Source organism: Carya illinoinensis, chromosome 8, assembly GCF_018687715.1.
Source record: "Carya illinoinensis cultivar Pawnee chromosome 8, C.illinoinensisPawnee_v1, whole genome shotgun sequence".
Lineage (NCBI taxonomy): Eukaryota > Viridiplantae > Streptophyta > Magnoliopsida > Fagales > Juglandaceae > Carya > Carya illinoinensis.
The window spans coordinates 23,610,856-23,630,226 of NC_056759.1; the positions used below are offsets into that span (position 1 = coordinate 23,610,856).

The 19,371-nt window shown below is 35.3% G+C and overlaps 1 protein-coding gene and 1 long non-coding RNA gene across 2 annotated transcripts; one reads left to right on the plus strand and one right to left on the minus strand.

The window, feature by feature from the left end:
- Positions 1-761: 761 nt before the first annotated feature.
- LOC122274309 (myosin-11) lies at positions 762-17,790 on the minus strand. Its single transcript, XM_043083350.1, has 38 exons — positions 17,167-17,790; positions 15,775-15,903; positions 15,279-15,422; positions 15,028-15,173; positions 14,784-14,940; positions 14,619-14,677; positions 14,172-14,331; positions 13,910-14,059; positions 13,686-13,822; positions 13,455-13,601; positions 13,212-13,313; positions 12,977-13,034; positions 12,801-12,902; positions 12,066-12,103; positions 11,710-11,836; positions 11,410-11,580; positions 11,108-11,239; positions 10,864-10,973; positions 10,694-10,754; positions 10,300-10,477; positions 9,967-10,172; positions 9,752-9,871; positions 8,235-8,333; positions 7,729-7,950; positions 5,309-5,448; positions 3,941-4,052; positions 3,803-3,850; positions 3,411-3,665; positions 3,168-3,323; positions 2,840-3,046; positions 2,567-2,710; positions 2,228-2,298; positions 2,048-2,147; positions 1,915-1,971; positions 1,753-1,809; positions 1,553-1,633; positions 1,323-1,405; positions 762-1,216 (listed from the first exon to the last, which is right to left on the minus strand). The coding sequence occupies exons 1-38, from the start codon at positions 17,167-17,169 to the stop codon at positions 1,093-1,095; spliced, it is 4,593 nt and encodes a 1,530-aa protein (XP_042939284.1). The 5' UTR covers positions 17,170-17,790; the 3' UTR covers positions 762-1,092.
- LOC122274311 lies at positions 6,970-11,502 on the plus strand. Its single transcript, XR_006228273.1, has 3 exons — positions 6,970-7,511; positions 7,891-7,944; positions 11,365-11,502. It is a non-coding gene; the product is annotated as an uncharacterized LOC122274311 (long non-coding RNA).
- Positions 17,791-19,371: the final 1,581 nt, after the last annotated feature.

Sequence of the window (19,371 nt, forward strand, 5' to 3'; positions counted from 1 at the left end):
TGATCCAAGAAAATACTATTTGTTCTTAGGACTGAGAAAAATCTACTTACTCAACCCGACCCGAAAACCCAACTCGTTCGGCCTTAAATTCAATAACGGGCTTGACCAATCCATTTAGTTTTTTTAATCGGTATTACCTGTTATCCAATTTTATGCATATAAAAATTCATTTAGAGCGCTCTCTAGTCTCTCATCCCACTCGACTTTTCAGAAGAACAAAACTTAGAACTATGAACAACTTGTTAACATACACCAAAAGGACTAATCAAGACAAATGTTAGAATTTATTAAAACTTAGTTTTATCTATAAAAAAAACTAATGTGTGGAACTTGACATTCATGCAACTCTATCATAATTTACTTATCCTAAGTGGAAAGTAATCTGTCTGATACATTACAAGGGATATATCTTGTTCTTTTTTCTTTTTTTTTTCGCTTTTTAATGCTCCTAGTTTTTCATTTTACAAACAAAGTTTTATTAATAAACATTAAGAGGAGAACCCAACAAGGTTTAGCCAAGAAAAAATAAATATCGTCGGTCTCAAATTTGTTCACTTTTTTTAAAGAAAGTGTGCGAGAATTGCATACTCTCAAACTATATTAATCATTTCCCTTTTATTTTTTTCCTATATAATTAACAACCACCACAGGTCAAAATACAATTACAAATAGGAAATCTAGAATTGAAAAATAAAAAATTGAAATTGTACAAAACTTATGGATACAAGAAGAAATAAGTACAGGTAGAAGTTAAGAACCTCTTTAAATAGAAGATGGCGAACATCTTTTTATATATGCTATACGCTGTTGATTTTATTCCCTCCACCAAAAACTTGTTTACAGAGAAGGAATTGAGGGAAAAATTGGATATTACATTAGATGGGGGAGCAAAGGCACCCCTGCTTAAAACATTGAACTATCATATAGAAAGATTATTGAAAAAAAAAATGTTTCTAGGGTAAAGAAAAGGATAATAAACAATTTACAACCCCATGATTGCCTCCACCCATAATAGAGGTTGCCTTGTAAATCAACATCTCAAAATTGGAGATTGATAAAGAGAAAACCAATCCATCTTTGCAGTGAAAGTGATTAGTCTGAGCGTGGCAACAAGAAAGTAAAGCCAGTGTTCTCACGAATAAGTGGTGGTGGTTCAACATCAGAGATGTCTATTTGTTCCATAGACTTTGACAAGTCGTCAACTGAAAATGGAATACTGCACCGCAGACAGTAGAGACAGCTCAGTGATATTATAAGAAAGAATAGAACTAAAACAGTCCCAAAATGAAGAGATCATCACGTAATTGAATGTTGTTACTAACCTTGAATCGTCATCCAGCAGGAATGAATTACTAACTGCATTGTTAGAATCTTCGGTCATCAGCACCCTCATATTGGAAATAACCTAGACAGATACATTAAGATGGCGAAGCTCAGTCTGTCACTTTTCTGGTAAATGTTTGTAATTTTATGAGAAATGGACATCTATAATACTGTCATGTAACAAAGATGACTCGAACCTAGTATGAGTAATGGCATCCACAAAACTTACATCCGTGGACACACTATGTGTGCCATACTTGTCATCCCAGTACATTGTACTGATCCGATATAGCTGCTGTATACTAAGAACCTGTAAATGGAGAAAAGTTCCATGAGTTCCTGGGAAGACATAACCATCAAATTTTTATTTCTTGCTAGTAAAGTCAAAGTAGAAAGAAGTGTATCTCTTGCTTCTAATTCTTCACTCACAGGACAAAGATCATGACTTATTTCATCTAGTGTTTTCTTTGGTTTTTGATGTATGACCTGAATGAGAAAATAGATTATTTCAGTACAAAACTATTTGGTTGCTTCGCGATTTTAAAAAGTAATTGCAGTAGATATAGAAAATAACAGAGACCGGAAAAATACCAGAAACCCAATAGCCTGTCTAATATGCTTGAGCTCATCCCAAGATGAACCTGCATACTGCATAATTTTTTGTGGTTATTTAACAAAGATATATCTCAAAATCAGGGGGTACATGACAGTGAATTCAAGGTACCTCATCTGTTGCCTTATAACACCAATGTTCCAATTCAGCCAGTCCAGCTTTCACATATTCACCATTACTGAAGGAGCAGCACTCTCGCCTTAACAGAAGACTGCAACAAAAAATGGTCTATGCTAGTGATAAAGGAAAGTTTCTACTCTAAAAAAAATAATTGTAGCAGAGAAGATATACCTGTTGAATAGCTGAACATTGATAAAAGAAAATATTTGTGTGAACACTTTGCGAACTAAAAATGGGGGTACCTAGGAGACAGAAGATAATAACATAAGCAAAAGCTATCTCACCGAAAGTACACCCAAAATGAAATTCCGAAAAATCAGATGGATAAAATCCATGATCTACCAAAACACTCAGCATGATTTAGTTAATAACAATCATGGTCAGGAATGTCAAAGTAGGCTTGGATCTGAGACTTCATGTCAATGCAAGTAGTATCATTGATAAACAAAATGTTTCTATCGTATAGCGTAGAAAAAAAACAGGAGCAGAGCTAAAAGAAATTCCACTCACATGATTTGCTTTCAAAGTGTTTAAGAAGCTTCCAAGGCTTTTTACTATCCCTTGCCAGTGAGCAATCAAAGCTCGTTGCGCATCACTGTTTGCAACTGAACGTGATGACCCCTTAACTAAGCTTGCTCTGGATGTTCTTGGTGCCTGTTTCATCATAATTATATAGCAAAGTCTCAGTTTAAGTTAGTTGTAAGGAATAAAAGGTTGATAACTTTAGTGAAAAGCATGAACTCGGATCTTTAACAAAGTTACTAAAAAGCAAAATTGATAAACCTGGATGCACAATCCCAGCAAGGGAGAAATTTCTTTCTTCAGATTATCTCGAATCATTCCATAGATCTTTTCTACATATGCGGTAAGCTGTTGTTTAAAAAGCAAGGCTGGGTACTTGGCTTCAACTTGCCGTAAGGTTTCCACACCACCATTTATGTTACCATTGATTAAAGAAAGATTGACTCCTTGTGGAGCACCACGGAAACTCTAAATGAAAATAATTGAGAAAGGAATTAACTGAAAAATGAAGTTTTTCCTGGATAGAAGTCGATATAGCAAGAAAATTATAGTTTCTTGCCCAAGAAGAACATAAAAAACTTGTACTTACTTGTGTCATCCTCCCAAATAAAGTAGCTGATGAGGACCGACGGCGTTGTGGAGTCATTCCAGCTGCACCACTTGCTTTCAACGTGCGCTGTAGTAGCAAGAGAAGTGTTGAAGCATTGGATAACCAATAAGCCAAGATATCATTGTTATCCGGTGTCTGAAATCCAATGAAAATTTAAAGTGAAATCAGGTTTCTGAAAAAATAGAAAAACCACAGTAGTCAGCATATAAAGTTGGGTAAAACCTCGATAGCATTGCCAATGGTCTGAATGATTCGATCAAAAACACTAGTTCTCTCAACTTCAAATGATCTCCAGTGTAAAAGACATTTATATATGATGCAGGCAGCAATAGGCCTATTCGCTGTAAAGCCTAGATGCTGTGCAATACATCGTATGAGTAACTCTTGGTTCTCCTGCTGCTTCTCATTTAGGGATTTTTGGGGTTTCTCCTCTACTTCAGAAAGATCCCTTTGATTTATTGAAGGGCTATGCAGATCCTGATTTATTAAAAGGTGATCAACAATGGAGAAAATCAAGAACGAACATTCATGTAGCTCATACTATGAGTTTATGCTTATGTATTGCTTGTTTCATAAGCGTGTGTGTAGAACAAGTTTTGGAGAGCTTTGCTTACCGAAGATGCCTTTCCGTCAAATCCAACATGACTGCCTTCAGGACCTCTCTGTCATACATCAAAGAACCAGAAAATCTCTGAACTATTCAGGAAATTAAACATTAATCAATTACACACATTGATGATTACTGAAGTTACCTGAATAATTGATCTGGAGCGTCCTGAAAGGAACTTATTAGGCGCCATGGACACTGCTTGTTGACGCAAGACTTTATTCTCTGATTCTAAATTGGTGAGCTTCTCTTCTAACCTAATCCAAGATATCTAAATGTCCAGTTAAGTACGAAAAATTTAAACTAGCATTAACTTTCTCAAAGTAAATTATGTGAGTTGAACTCCTTATGAAAGGAGTAGATATATACATCAATATTCTCCAGTGCTTTCATACATGCAAGGATTTAGTTCATAGTCTGTAACATTCACAGATATATGATCAGAGATGATAGCCAAATATGACTCACTTTCGTCCCCACTTAAAAAAGGTTTTTAAGACAAATTATACGTAGTTTTTCAATTTTTCCTTTAAGAAAGTAAATCAGTAAGAACCTAAAATATGCCACCCAGTCCGTGAAGTAATATACCAAAGATAATCACAATCCAATTTTTCAATACCATGGGCTTTGAAGTACACAAATCTATCATGATAGGATGATTTTGAGTGCCATATGCAGTTTGAATGGCCCTCAAATTCATATCAGAATCCATTCATATGATGTATAAGTGATAATATACTAAATTCAAAAAAATTAGAACTAAAAATAAAAGTTTTGGAAAGGTGATTGAGTTATTGTTTGCATAACCTATTAGATTGAAGAAATAATAATCTGAAGGAACCAAATTGACTTCGTGATAGCTACTTAAATCAAATGGAGATGTAAAGGGTGTCACTCAGATGCTCATGCAGATTTTAATTATTTCCAACAAATAAAGTCACCATAAAGTAAGCATTCTAGCATGAGATGTCTGATATCCATATTACTTAAATCTACCATTGTATTATATACTAAATTCTTTGAATCTTACTCATCTTTCCATGGGTGGTAGATTTAGTTCGTGAAAGTATTTGCAAGGAGATTGTGACAAAGTTTATTGTTATTGATAAATTGAAAATATGAAAGTCCATAAGGCTTCTGTCTGGAAATTTTGTTTGAATTGCTCTAAGGAAAGAAAAATAGATTTTTTTTCCTTACCTCTAGAAATAATTTTTCTCATCAATCACTATTTAGATGTACTTCTATTTAAGACTTAATTATAAGAACAGCGTTAAGAATACCTTTATCAATGTCAATATATCTAGTTTTCCATTTGGGTGTGTTTCTAGTGTCAATTGTTACGAATACTATGCGTGAAGATGCTGAACCGCCAGTTTCAAATTATATATCAGGATCATGCAACATTAGAAAAAAAAGGATCATACAACATCTTATCTAACCCATATGAGTCATGATAAGCCGGTGAAACCATTATGTAAAATATGAATGTTAGCCATTCGAAAGATCATATTACTTGGTCAAAGATTCCTGGAGCTGATGAGCTTTCTTCTCTGTTTCATCTGACTTTTTGCGTTGCTCTTCGCTAGATTCTTGTGCTTCACTGTATTTTCTTTCAAAGTCATTCGCTCGTTGTCTCTCTGACTCCAGTGATACCTGCATTGGCATGAGCCAGTAATTGAGATGGCTATGATCTACTCTAAAAAATATGAAAACATTATTGAATATTTCCAAGAGGACTGCTACAGCCACAAAGAGATTACACAAAAGTAATCCTACAAACTGACATGGTTTTATGTGATCCGTCAAACCTACTTTACAATAAAAGTAATCTTACAATCTGACAAATCACATTAAGCCACATCAGTTTGTGAAATTACTTTTATATAATTACTTTGTGGCTAGAGTATTTCTTTATTTCCAAACATGAATATATGAAGCTGAAGAACTCATTGAACTGTTAAAAAATTTCGTTTTATCCAATCATTAATGAATTAGAAACCTGACATGGTGATGCCAAATATGAGTGTAATAAATTAAATTGTAATGCTGACTATTCCATGTCTTGTCCCTTAGCTCAGCTCAGCTGTTTCATTGACAAAGCAGAGTAAGCTGCAAAACGTACTGAACTTTTCCAAGCTCAAATGATTCTAATGGAGGATGGATCACAAGTTTGATAAGAGGACACCACTTATCGTCTGCAATGATTTGTTTCTATCTAGGAACCTATGTACCACATCTTGTCACTTAGGTTGCCCTATCCATTTGCAAGGAAAATGTGTAATAATTGTAGGATTAAAAATTGGTCCCTGTACTTTTCCTTGAAATCACATTATTCCTAGTGCTTTTTTTTTTTTTTTTTTTTTTGATGTGGGGAACCTCTCCAAGACAGGGCTCTTAGGACCCACCCCTACAGAGTAAACCCCGATCCCGTGCACCACACCCTCATAAGTTTCTTTACACAGAACTAGTTAAATCGCTGGTTTTTCACCAGGGATTGTTACTTCAAAGAATTGTTTGCACCTATGAGGTGTTGAACCTTGGATCTTGAGAGGAGTGATACCCCAAGACCCGGCATGCCATGAGGATAAATTTTAAAAATAAATAAATATAATATTCCAATTTTAAGGAAATAATCATTTTTATTAAAAATATGAATTTCTTAAAATTTCAAAAATAAAAATAATCATTAAAAAAATGCCACCTAGCCCTCTGTTACGGGCTGAGATGGGAGCTGGAGTGGGTGTGCAGTGGAGGAGCTAGCTGGGAAATGGGAAGTTGATTACGAGGGAATCAAAGAGGGAGGATGACAGTTTAGTTAGTTAGGGATTTAATGATACGTTGTTGTTTTCATTAAGTAGAGTGTTGTAGTTTTGTGTCCTTTTGTATGTAAATCAGAGGTGATAAGTGGAACGGCACCGTTTGATAGGAAGTAAATACTGTGTTGTAATTAGCGACGTCATTTTTTATGGGATGAGTTGAATTCTTCTGATTGTATGTGTCGTTTTAATACATATAAATCCTCCACGAGCTGGAAAAAGAGGCCAACTCTGGAATTCAGATTACTCATTCCTTCTTCTTTCTCTCTCTAAATCTTTCTCCTCTCTCTAGTTCTTGATTTTCTTGGAGGCTGACTCCCTTGAACCAGTCATCAACAGAAGGGTCCATTACACCCTCCCACCTTGGGCACCCTTAGGGGCAGCCTGATTTGTGCCCCCCTCAGGAGGTCCTTGTGGGGCCACCCTCGGTGACCCAATCTGGGTCACAACGATGTGGCCGGGTGGTGGTTATATGACCAGAGGTGGCCGTGCGCCACCGATATCTAATATATATGTATATATTTTATAGACACAATAGAAGTCAATGACTCACAAGGAACATGCTCTTTATTCTAAAATAAGTTTTTTAATTAGTATTATCTGGTTTAGGTTTCTTCTTAGTTAAAGACTTTTTTTTATTTCTACTATTTTTGAAAAACTTTCATTATTTAATTTTTATTTTTGTTTTTCAGTTTTTACAATTTTCTGGAGTCTTTGATAATTTTGTTCATTATTTTTTATATTTTATAGATAATATTTGTCAAGTAGCACATATCAATTACTCCTTGGTGCTGATGTGGGATCTCCAACAGTTCACTAACGAAATACTGACGGAGAGACCAATTTGATCAAACTTACAACCACATAAAGCACCCACAGGTCATGAATAGACACCAACAGGTCAGCATACTGTTTGGTAGGTTACAAGTTAAAAAAATAAAATTACGTGAGATGCAGATTGTCTTTGAGAAATTCACCACCAATAGAAAGTTTAATAGTCTATTTCGTTTTTATAACCAAAAATACTAGTATCTTTGGAAGCTAAAGGAATAATACAGATCATATAACTGGTTCAATAGAAGACACTAGCTATGGTTTACTAGTAGAAGTTTCTAACCTCAAGGCTCTGCACTTCTGCTGTTAGAGAATCTATTTTTTGGGTATCTTGCACAAGAACTTGGGTTTCTTTGACAACAGGAGGTGCTTCTTCAATAGCCTTCTTTGCAGATTCTCTTTCCTTGACAAGTAATGCTTTTGTTTCATCGACTTTGTTTTGCAGTTCTTGCAATGAATTCTGCAATTTTGCAACCTCCTGTGCCTTCGCTTCCTCTAGGTCAGTCTGCACATGTGATCTTAAGGCATGAGAAAATATACATAAGAAAACAGAAATGAGAGTCTGAGTTCTAGTTTCTTCAAATGGCGAAACATCAGCGAAATTTGAGTGAATCATCTTGAAACCTCATATATATTTAATAGATAGTAAAGTAAATGGTACACTGGCAATTCAGCATGGTGATTCTTTGCAATGTGTCACAGGTTATACTTCTGATCAAAGAAGCATACATCATATTTACCAATATCTTGTATACCTAAAACTACCAATCTGCAGAACTTCCATATTACCCTTAAACGTTTTTCCAATTGTAAACGCCAAGTAAGCTCTTCAACTCGTTTTTCAAGCTTATCCTTTGCTTCCTTAAGTGCACCTGTTTCCCTTGCAGCCTGGAAAAGATGTATATGGATGTCATATTTGAAATAGTTACCAAACATGATTTAAAAATATATCATTGATAGATAAAATTTCAAGACTTAAATGCCAATAGTGTACTCAATATTCTTTTAAATCAATTATTGAATTAATCAAATACAATGATTTAGGCACGAACACTATGTGACTCTTGTTTCTCCACTCCACCACGCATGATAATAGCTCAAATACCCTCTAAAGATTTGATCATACAACTTAAATAGTTCCAATGAATATTTAAACGTGATTCTCCAGTCTCTACTACATCATATATGATAAGCAGCTTCACCATGTGCTTTAAAATTTTGAAATTACACTTCAACTTGTTTCAATGAATGATTAAAGAGAACAGTTATCTATATTATATTACATATTTCTTATAGTTGGGAACATAGGAGATGAAATGATGATGACTATGTTGCATAAAAATCCACGGTTCCCAACTAATGCCATGATTTCTTGTCGTTGCATATGACACACAAAATATGCAAGGCTGGTATAGAGAGTCACTAATATCATTATATTTCTGTAGTACCTGTGATCATCCATATACCACTTACACAGTCTTTCAATTTTGGAAAAGAGCCTTGGTGCTGTATACCATCTTCTCTCTGAGTCCACATTGGTACTTGTTTTATGAGTGGATATTTAGGTCTCTAGAACGCTCAAATTCGTTTTTGTTATTCTTTTTTCACGAAGACGCTTATGACTTTTGCACCAGACAGAACAGATTTTAATGGGGGTCAATAGAAACAATATTCCAGAGTTTAAGCTTTGGTTAAAATACTGTGATCCCCATCAGAATATTGATTATCTAGGAGTTCTGCATACGTCTCACACATGCAGCCACGATACAGCTGTAATAGATTACAGACATTATTTTTCAAGGTCTTCTATTCTGACTGTAAACTGTTCAGTGTAGAACCATGATGCATTTCCCAAATATTTGTAGCAAACTTTGGTAACTAAACAATCTACTTCAAAATGTCCCCACCTTTTTTTTTCCCTTTTCTGGATGGTGAAATGTAATGATTTTTCCAATGATATTCCTGATTCTTAAACCATAACATGAGAATTATATGGTGCAACACTTAATAGGTTGATTGATTGTGCATGGTTTTTTCTTAGACCCAGAGAGAGAGAGAGAGAGAGAGAGAGAGAGAGTTATAGCCAAAAACAATGGTTCTCATCCCCTCAATCCAACAACCCAGACAAACAAAAGGAACTATTACCTTTAGTAATTGATATCAAATCTATGCATTGACATGTATTATTGTTTAACATTTTGTTTCTAGGTTTTTGCATGGATAGTACCATGTGTACACTATGCGTAACCTTTTCCACAATATAGATTAATATAAGGTATTTTTGGGGGAAATTGCTTAATACTAACCATTTTGAGCTTCCTTAGTTCTCTCCTTGCAATTCTTCCTCTCCATCTGCATTGTGTCATAACTGTGCCTCTCTTAAGCTTCTTATAGTATAAGGCAGCTTTATGGCACCGCCATCTTGTCTGCATTTTTCGAGTAAGTGAGTTTATATTGTTGAAAAATGACAATAGTATAAGAGTAGATTTCTAGGTGAAGCAAGTTTGAAGTGTATTATGACCTGAACAAAGATAGCAGCTTTAGTTAGTTTCCTAAATCTGAATTCTTTACGAGCAGCCATTGCCCTTAAACCTGCCTGCAAGTCAAGCATAGAGAGATGGAGTTTGCAATAGGTCTTCCTGGCTTGGTATTTGCGCATATGCTTCTGAATTTTCACAGCAGCTGCCTCCCTTTTCATGTAATCAAAAAGTTTGGAAGCCAGTCTTCCTACAAGTAAATAACCAAAGCATATAAGAATATTTTTCCATTATGGGGGCTATAAAGTCTCCAAGAAACAACATTGCTTGTCGCTGTAGAACTAATTTATACCATAAAAGCTTCTCAGATGGCTCACCTCTGCAAATTGATTGCACAACTATGGTAGCCTTCCGAAGTGCAACAAACCGCTTACGAGCAATGTGGGTTCGTATGCGGCGCTGAATTGTTTTTGCTGCACTACTTAGTATCTCAGCTCTCCGTGCATCTAATTCAGCCATCTGACCAGCTCTTAGGAAGACTTTTGTTTTGCCTATCTGCAAAACCATTTTGCACCATACAAACAAATTCCTTAGCCATAACATGGGATTGGATCATGGGCATTCCTTATACATATAGAGATATAATATCCATGCTGGAATGTGCATGGGTCTAGGCAAGAATACCATAATATATGCTTGTAAGAGATTGGACGAAAGAGTATAAATCCATTTATCAGATGTTTCTAAAAGCAAAATAACTCCATTTATTACCTGAAACCCTTTAAGCCCCTTCTTTTCCAAAATCTTTTTGCAGGCAACCTTTTCATCATTGCTGCTCATAATCAAGTCCATAAATATAGTAAATTATCCAAATGAAAAGGATATGTAATAAAATTCAACAGTTACACTTCTTTTAAAGTATTCTAGAAGAGTGTACTTACTTTCCTTCCAAGGCCTCAGGGGCAAGAAGACCAAATCGATTAATGAATTCAAAGAAAGGACGCCGAGTTGGGTATCCAGCACAACTGATTCTGATTGCCTCTAGAACACCCTACAAGAACAAACATCAAAATAGCAAAATACATAAAGGGAAAACAAAAACATGTAAAGATACAAAATAAAAGACATGGATACTTCTCACAGAGAGAGAGAGAGAGAGAGAGAGAGAGATCAAATTTTACTCACACCACATCGCAGTTGCTGCATGATGTTGGCATTCTCAAATATGGCAGGTTTTAGAAGGTTGTTTGGCTTCACACATCTAATGTAGTGAGGTTCTGTAGAATTCAACGTTTCCATCAACTGCTGTAGTTGTAACTGCAACAGTGATAAAATCCTTAGGTGTCAAGTACTTGCAGCATAAGAAGGTTTTTAAGCGTTAAGGGATGTGAGATCAGTTGGTTCATGTAAATGCATTACATTAAGTGTTGTTTGTTTTTCAGGTAAAATCAACTACAATAGCCACTGAGATCACAGAACCAAAGTACCTTAAAACGAGAACCGATTGAAGAAAACTTGGAAGATTTAGTCGTCTCTTCTGGAAGTGGAGGGAAAAGGCCTGCTACAAAAGGACATTTGGAAGCGCCCAATAAGTCTTGATGTTCAGGAACCACATAGTCCTTGTTCTTGTCCAAAAATTGGTCAGATTGATATAGCACCTGAAAAAAAAAAAAAAAAAAAAAAAAAAAAAAAAAAAAAAAAAGAAAAAAACGTGTAACATAGCTGAAATTCAAGACATGTTAGCAGCCCATGCTTGTCACAATTGACGCTTTGATAATCAATCATACCTCTCCTGCGTAATGACCAATGGTGAAATCTGTGCGGGACAGTTTTGGTTTTATAAAACGCTTGTGATTTTTAAATGTCTGATACAATTTGTTCGCAAATGTTTCATGCGTTGACTTTGGAAACATGCTGAAAATGAAAAGGGAAAAGTTAGAAAGAATGAAAAGAAAGACCAATCTGGCATTCAACTACGAGTTAAAATGGAAGATCCTTGTAACCCAACAGAGCCTCAGCATTTCTCAGTATTTTCAGCCAAAAAAAAAAAAAAAAGAGAGAAAAAGTTCAAGTGAACTATGATTGAGTTCCATTCAGAATAAAAACCAAAAATTCATGGCATAAGTGAGAAAAAAATATTTACCAAGCTTCATCAAGGAGAGCAACTATTCCGCCAGGTTTCTGCAAAAGAATAGGATTATAAGTAAATCTTATATGAAATAATTGCCCTGAAGAGATCTCCAAATTTAAAACTACGAGATAAGCATGATAAGTAAATCGTATATGAAATACTAGGCCCTGAAGAGATCTTCAATTTCAAAACTACGAAATAGACCCAACAAGCTATTCAAAACTAGTGGAAGACCACCACAAGATGACATGTTGAACATATGCCTGCCTGATAATAACAAATGTGAACAAAAAACAAGTTCTACAAAAAATTAAACTGTATGAGTTTGGAGGCACTATTGCAACATTGCCTTTAGCCTTGATGTTTCATCAGGCACCCATATCAAAAGTGGATTAGTTTAAATACAGAATAGATCTTTCTTCACCCTGCAAGTAGCCACTTGATCTGGGTGTTCTCTACTTTTTTTGGTTTTGATGGGGCAGAGGTACCTGATAAATGCTTACCACTGAAATCATGAGACATAAATTACTGTCCTAAAATAAAAAGCAATGATACAGCCTTTTGATCCTTTAGAAATGATAAAGCGGAGAAGGTTGAACAAGTCTGTACAAATACACTCAATAACCTTCTGACTAGAGAAATGAAGGGGTGGACTACGTTTCCAGCACTTTCTATATATATCATGTCCACTTTGAATCTGATAACAAACCAAACAGTGGAGGTTCATGTGAAAGAAGGGATAATAACCTTTTCAATAAGATCCAAGACATCTTGATTATCCACAAATTCAATATAGCTCCAATCAATCTCCTCTTTCGTGTATTCTTCTTGTTCCATCTTGAAGACATGCTGAAAGTCGCCAAGAGAGTCTTAAGTTAAAAATTGCTAAGCTATCCAGTATACACATGTTCCAGAGACATTACCTGGTTGAAATGTTGCTGCAATTTCTCATTTGTGAAATTAATGCAGAACTGCTCAAAACTGCAAATCACATTATGCTAAATCATATTAGAATGAAGTGTCCTAAGTCATGGAAAGTTGCTGCAGGAATATCCAAATAACAAATTATAATACATGTCCGTGCATCTATGTACATATGTGTGTGTATGTATGTAATTAATGTGTATGTCTTTATGTATCATATTTATTAGTTCTTACCTGTTAGTCTTAAAGCTTTCAAAACCATAGATATCAAGAACCCCAATCAAAGATTTTGAATTAGGATCCTGTCCAATTGAGACATTAATTTTATCCACCAACCTGCATATAATCATACACAATTAGCACTAGATGAATATCCAAGTTCCCAGTCTCCCTAATAGTTCACATAATGATTGGAAAAAATTTTGAAAACCAGGTTATAATTCTGAGATTAAATTACTACAATAGATACAATCTTACCAGTCAAACAATCGAGAATATATCGTCTTAGCTAAACCATCTCGGCTAACTGTTGCACTTTGAGGATCAAGACTCCGCTTTATCACTTCTTCTGGGGTAATCATAACACGCTTACATAATGCATCTTCCAAGGCCTCAGCATCACACCTGAAATATCAATTATTTCAACCAAATGAGAGGGAACATATCAGAATATGAACCGAGATTGTGTTATCAGGACAGAAGGGATACATAAGAAGCCCTGCAGTCATTTTAAGATGGAATTTGGCTTGGTCATCTTTTGGAACCGACGAATCAACTTCCTTCCCCTTGGCAAAAAGGATATTGCCGAGATGAAGTATCGCAGCAATAACTCTAAAAATTGCTTCCTGAGAGAGAGAGACAGAGAGGTCAGAAGATGGTCTTGCTCATGTCTATGTAATAAGCAGTTAAATGCTCCTTGGAAAAGGCTGAACCTGTTCCTTCTCGCTAATCCCAACAATGTCCATCGCTCTCCTTGTGGCAAGATAATCATGTGCGTCACTTACACCAACCAGCTCATAACAATTAGACTGGTTAAGATAGTGGAATGATTTAGGGTTTCCCAACTTGTACTTTTCAATTTCCTGTCAAAATTAACAACTTTAGATGAATGCTCAAACAAAGAGAGATAATTGAAGTATGCAATAACTAGTTAGAAAACAACACATAAAATCTGTCATTCCAGCCAGAAGATACCTCCTGTGGTGCAGCACAAAGAAGGTAGAAGCAGTGGTAGTTGCGTTCAGGATCAGAAATTTGGCAAACACGAGACCTCTCTAGAAGGTAAGTTCTGATGGCTGCTCCTGAGATTCTTCCTTGCTTATCAAACTGGATCTCTACAAATTTTCCAAAACGGCTGCAACAGTATTCATTTATAGACATCAGCGTCAAATCTCCACAACTTCAAGGAATTTAAAAATTTGTTGGTTTTTTACAAATGAAATAAAAGGGATAGCTGGTGTCTGCTTTATAATTCCCTCATCAGTGATAAATATGGCACAAAGTACGCAACTATTTAGTATACATTCTATTAACCATTGAAACATATCTGAACATCAGAAGTTAAAGTTAATTGATTAATCAGATGTGGAAGGGAATAAATTCATCACATTACTTTATTCCCCAATTGGAAGAGTGTCTCACCTGGAATTGTTATTTCTCACAGTTTTAGCATTGCCAAATGCTTCAAGGACTGGATTTGACTGCGATCAGATCAATTGATGAAAAATGAAACAAATGTGAACATAGAATATATTATGGGGTAGTGGAAATTTCATTGTAATATGAAATGAAAGTTATGGAACATACTTCAAGAACTTGTTGCTCCACTGTCCTTCCTTCAGTAGCTACCCGACCTCCTAAAAAGGCTAGATATCGCATAAGCATTTTTGTGGTCTCAGTTTTACCAGCACCACTTTCACCACTAACCAGAATTGAATTGCTTTTCCCCTCATTGATCATTGCCCTGATTTTAGAAATGTAGGAATGAAAATTAACAGTTGGTTCACTGAGCAAACATTTTAAAGCAAGCAACATGGAGAATAAGGACAACCTGTATGCAACATCAGCAACAGCAAAAACATGAGGGCTTAGTTCTCCAAATGGAGCCCCTTTGTATTGTTGCATCATGTGAGCATCATAAATATGAGGAAGTCTTTGGAATGGATTTATGGCAATTAAAATTCCGCCCGTATAAGTCTGCCACAATAAGGAAAGGAAAACATTGTTTCAGAAAGAATATTAAAAACTTAGAACGATGAGTTTTTATTTATTTCTCAGAAAATGAAGGAAAGGAAAGCTTACATAGATTTCATTCAGTTCATATCTAGTTTTTAAGTTCTGCAGAACTCCAGGCTCATGAAGATAAGATAGCTTTGTCATGTCATCAACTCCACCAGCAGGAGCTTCCATATCCTTGGGATGGAGCTTTGATAGTTTTGTAACGACCTTAGAATTACACAAAAGTGAAATATGAATTTCAAATTTAAAAGCACGAGCCAGCTCAATTACATAAATATAAGTATGTGGGTGCTCAAAAACCATTGATAGGAAAAATGAACATGATTAACAGAGCATCCATTGCAGTCACCAAATATGACAGAACAAATTACTAGATGATAGTTCTTTGTATATTAAATTTAATTGATGTACAAAATGGTAACAATATCAGAGACACAAATATAATGTTCGACTGGAGCACCAGTAACAATTTATTTCTATCTTGAGAGTTTATTGAAAGAATACAAAAAGATTTTAAATCCAAAAGAAAACTTAAATGTCAACTATGAGCAATGCATACCTTCTTCCCATAAGTCGTCTGGATCTCAGCTTCCTGTCCATTAATCTTTGACACCTGTCCATCAACCCAAGAGAATTCTGGATCTTCAACCCAGACATGAGAACCTACAATGATATTCACCGAAGTTCCCTACAGATGCAGAAATCAGAGTGTGAACTATTGCATGGGAAATCTTATCATAAATTTAAAAGATGTATTGGTTTCAGTCACAGCTTTGAATTTAGTTACGAGAATTCTGACTCTAAGCGAATAGAAACTTTAACATTTGAATAAAGTTTAAAAGTATTCCTAATACAATATTTCTTCAAAACTTAACAGCTGATCTCATGTACCCCTTTCAACTTATTGCTTCATGTTTAATATGTTGACAAATATAGCATATCATATCAATCCATGGTGTAATTTCTTATAAAATTTCCACTTGGAACTTTTCCTCCTTGTCTAGTACTATACCAGATGGCAAAATGTTTCGATAGTTGCTAATTGGCTGGTTCATTAAACAACCAAATCCATCATTCATTATAGATCCAGTGTTTCATTGCAACGACATCCTAACTTCTCACACCTCTCTTTTTCTAAAACTACTTTCCTCCTCTTATCATATCTATTGATTATCAGAGTCCCAAAACATATTTCATGGAGAAATCATTACTGACCACATCTTAATTCTCTGGACAATCTAATAATCACATGGCCCCGACGGTTACACATATCAATTCTTAGAATTTGTCAATACTTGGCTCTAAACGTTGAAAGGCTAAGCAGGCTTTTGTGCCGAATCCAGTCTGTCTAGAAACCATGTATATTATTAGTTTAAGAATACGCCATAATTTTTCATAACCTTTTTCCCAAAAGGTTCGCATATTTAGTGCTCTCCCTGGTTTTAAATTCTTTATCGTTATCTTTAGCCGCTGGTATTCTTTCCCAACCTTTTATATGCGGCAGAAGAATGAACCCTTTGAGATTTAGTAGCCGGTATGTTACTTAAATCTGACCCCTCTCATGGCTAAGCTGGTTCGTGGAACTGATAAATAATTACATTCGTTCTTAATCACACGTACTAGGACTTTATAAAAGACACCCAAATTAAACAACCGGTCATCAACGTAATCATGTGTATTCCTCATTATGTTAAATTTTAAATTTTCACAAACAGTGGAGTCCTAAATGAGAATGTCCCCATAACTTCTTCAAAACAGAGAAAAGATAGAGCATCAACATACACTGAAATAGTGAAAACAACTAATCATTCAATAAACTAGGAAGAAACCTATACCAATAGTTTACAATTAACGATGGCCTCACTCTTATTGAAATAAAAAACAGTTCAACAGTGTAAGCTACACGAAATTAACTCAAACAAAACCGATTAGCCAATCGAAGCACGCATACCATTTTCAAGATGCGATCAGAGTTCAGCTACACATAAGCACTTTCTTCATAAACTTCACCTGACGGAACCCTTGAACTTCCGAGCTAAAACTTTTTCTAATCACAAGAACCATAAAAGAAGCCCACCCATCAGCTGGAAACCAGAATGGAGTCAAGTATGGTCGAACATAACACCGGGAAATGCCATTTTCAACGAAATTCTGGGGAGGAAGTGAACTTCTCGCTCAAAATTGCACCTTGAACATCGCAAACAATACAAAAGACAGCGACCCTTCTGTCGAAAGTCAAGATAAACCAATATGGAGTCAAGTACGGTCGAAAACAATGCCGGAAAATTCCATTTCTTGGGAAAAACTGGAGATGGGATGAGGGAAGAAGAAGAAGAAGAAGGAAAGAGAACAAAAGTAAAACAACGAAAGATGTGGGTTTGTGTATTGAGAAGGGAATGGTGGGATCCGAAATGGTTTGTGTGGAGTGACATTCTTCAAGAGGACCTCTAAGTTCGGTTTGATTCCCTTGTGTTTCGCGCCAATGAGTGGCTGCTAACCGAGTCATGTCTCTCTCTTTCTCTCTCTCTCTCAGTCTCTTCCTATATGCGTATTCCCCAACAGAACGTGGAAGTGCTTCTGTTGAACATCTCAGCGCAGTGTAAGTGGTTCTACTGTTTTCTTTTAGAACTCCTCCACCTGGCCGTCCGATCGAATCCAAGTATATGATCTCAAATTTATTTATGATTGGCCTTCTTTTATTATTCAAAACTTCTATCTATATTTATAATTTTACTTGCACAACCATACGTGAATGTCAGTTATTGAAATATATAGTGAAAATTTTAAATATTCGAAATTCAAATTTTATTAAAACAAAGGACTGATAAAATATTATAGATATTTAATACTTATAAAATGGGACGTAAAATTATAAGTACAAAGTAGCACTATTCTTTATTGTTTATTTATAAAGAGAAATGATAATCATAGTGATGAGCGTGTAAATGCAACATAATTATTTTGAAAAAATTGATTAAATAGGGATTCATATGAAAAAAATTAATTTTTTAATATTAGATCTCACTTTTTTTTATAATAATCGTGTGAAATTTATACATTCTACGACTGTATATAGTATTACTCATTTATAAAATGTCTATGTGATTTAAGAGAATTGGAGGACTCCAAACAAACAACTAACTATAGCTAACAAAACATGGAAAGAAAAGTAAAAAGGAAAATAATAGTATGATTTTCAATTGTACCCATTAAATATTTCCATTCATATATTTTTATTTTTTTATTTTTTTATTTTTTGTTAATAGTTAAGTAAATGGCTATTAGTGAATTTGTATTTTTTTTTTTCTTAATGATTAAGAATGTTTAAAAAATAATTCAAAGAAAAATAAAAATAAAAGAAAAAAATTATTTACATTAGTATGTATATTTAGGGTGCATATTTGATGTGCACCTTAGCATTGTCCAAGTAAAAATGGGATTATAAATTGAGCTAAACATTAATGGTGCATTAAACACCTATATGCTATGTAATCATAAAAAGTCTGCTCTCAACCGTTTTTTGAAAGCGATTGAGGAGGAGAGAGAAAGTACCTTCTGTTTGACGGAGAAGGTTGATCGAGTATCTGCTTACGGTGGTGAGTAGTGTGGTGATATGGAGGAGATGGAGGAGCGTTGGGCTCGTATGAAGTTAACTGAAGAGGAGAACTGTCCGATAAACGTTGAAAGGGGAAGGCAGTTGCTGTCGAAGGAGAAGGGATTGCAAAGTGTGGTTGGAAAGATTTGCTCAGAACGAAGGATCGGCAGGGACATAGTGAAGAATACTATGGAGAAAATATGGAAGGTAGGGAAACCAATGGAGTTCAGGGAGATTGGATTGAATTGCTTGGTTATTACGTTTGCAAAACTAAGTGATAAACAGAGAGTTATGGAGGGATGTCCATGGCTTTTCGATAATTTCCTGTTTGTTTTGAAGGATTTTGATGGAAATACTCAAATTAATAAAATGAGTTTTGATCATGTGGATTTATGGATCCAGATGCATAATTTGCCTCTGGGAGCTATGAACAAGTAGATTGGAAAAACGATCGGGAAGGTTATTGAAGTTGATGTTCAGGAGGATGGTTTAGCATGGGGAAGGATGCTCAAAGTCAAAGTCAAATGTGAGCTCAAGAAACCGTTGGCAAGAGGAAGGACT

Coding starts and splice junctions, on each gene's coding strand:
- LOC122274309 (XM_043083350.1), bottom strand. Junction 10,974..11,107: donor TGCAGCAACTGCGATGTGGT/GTGAGTAAAATT, acceptor TTGTTCTTGTAG/GGTGTTCTAGAGGCAATCAG. Junction 2,299..2,566: donor ACACTTTGAAAGCAAATCAT/GTGAGTGGAATT, acceptor TCTGTCTCCTAG/GTACCCCCATTTTTAGTTCG.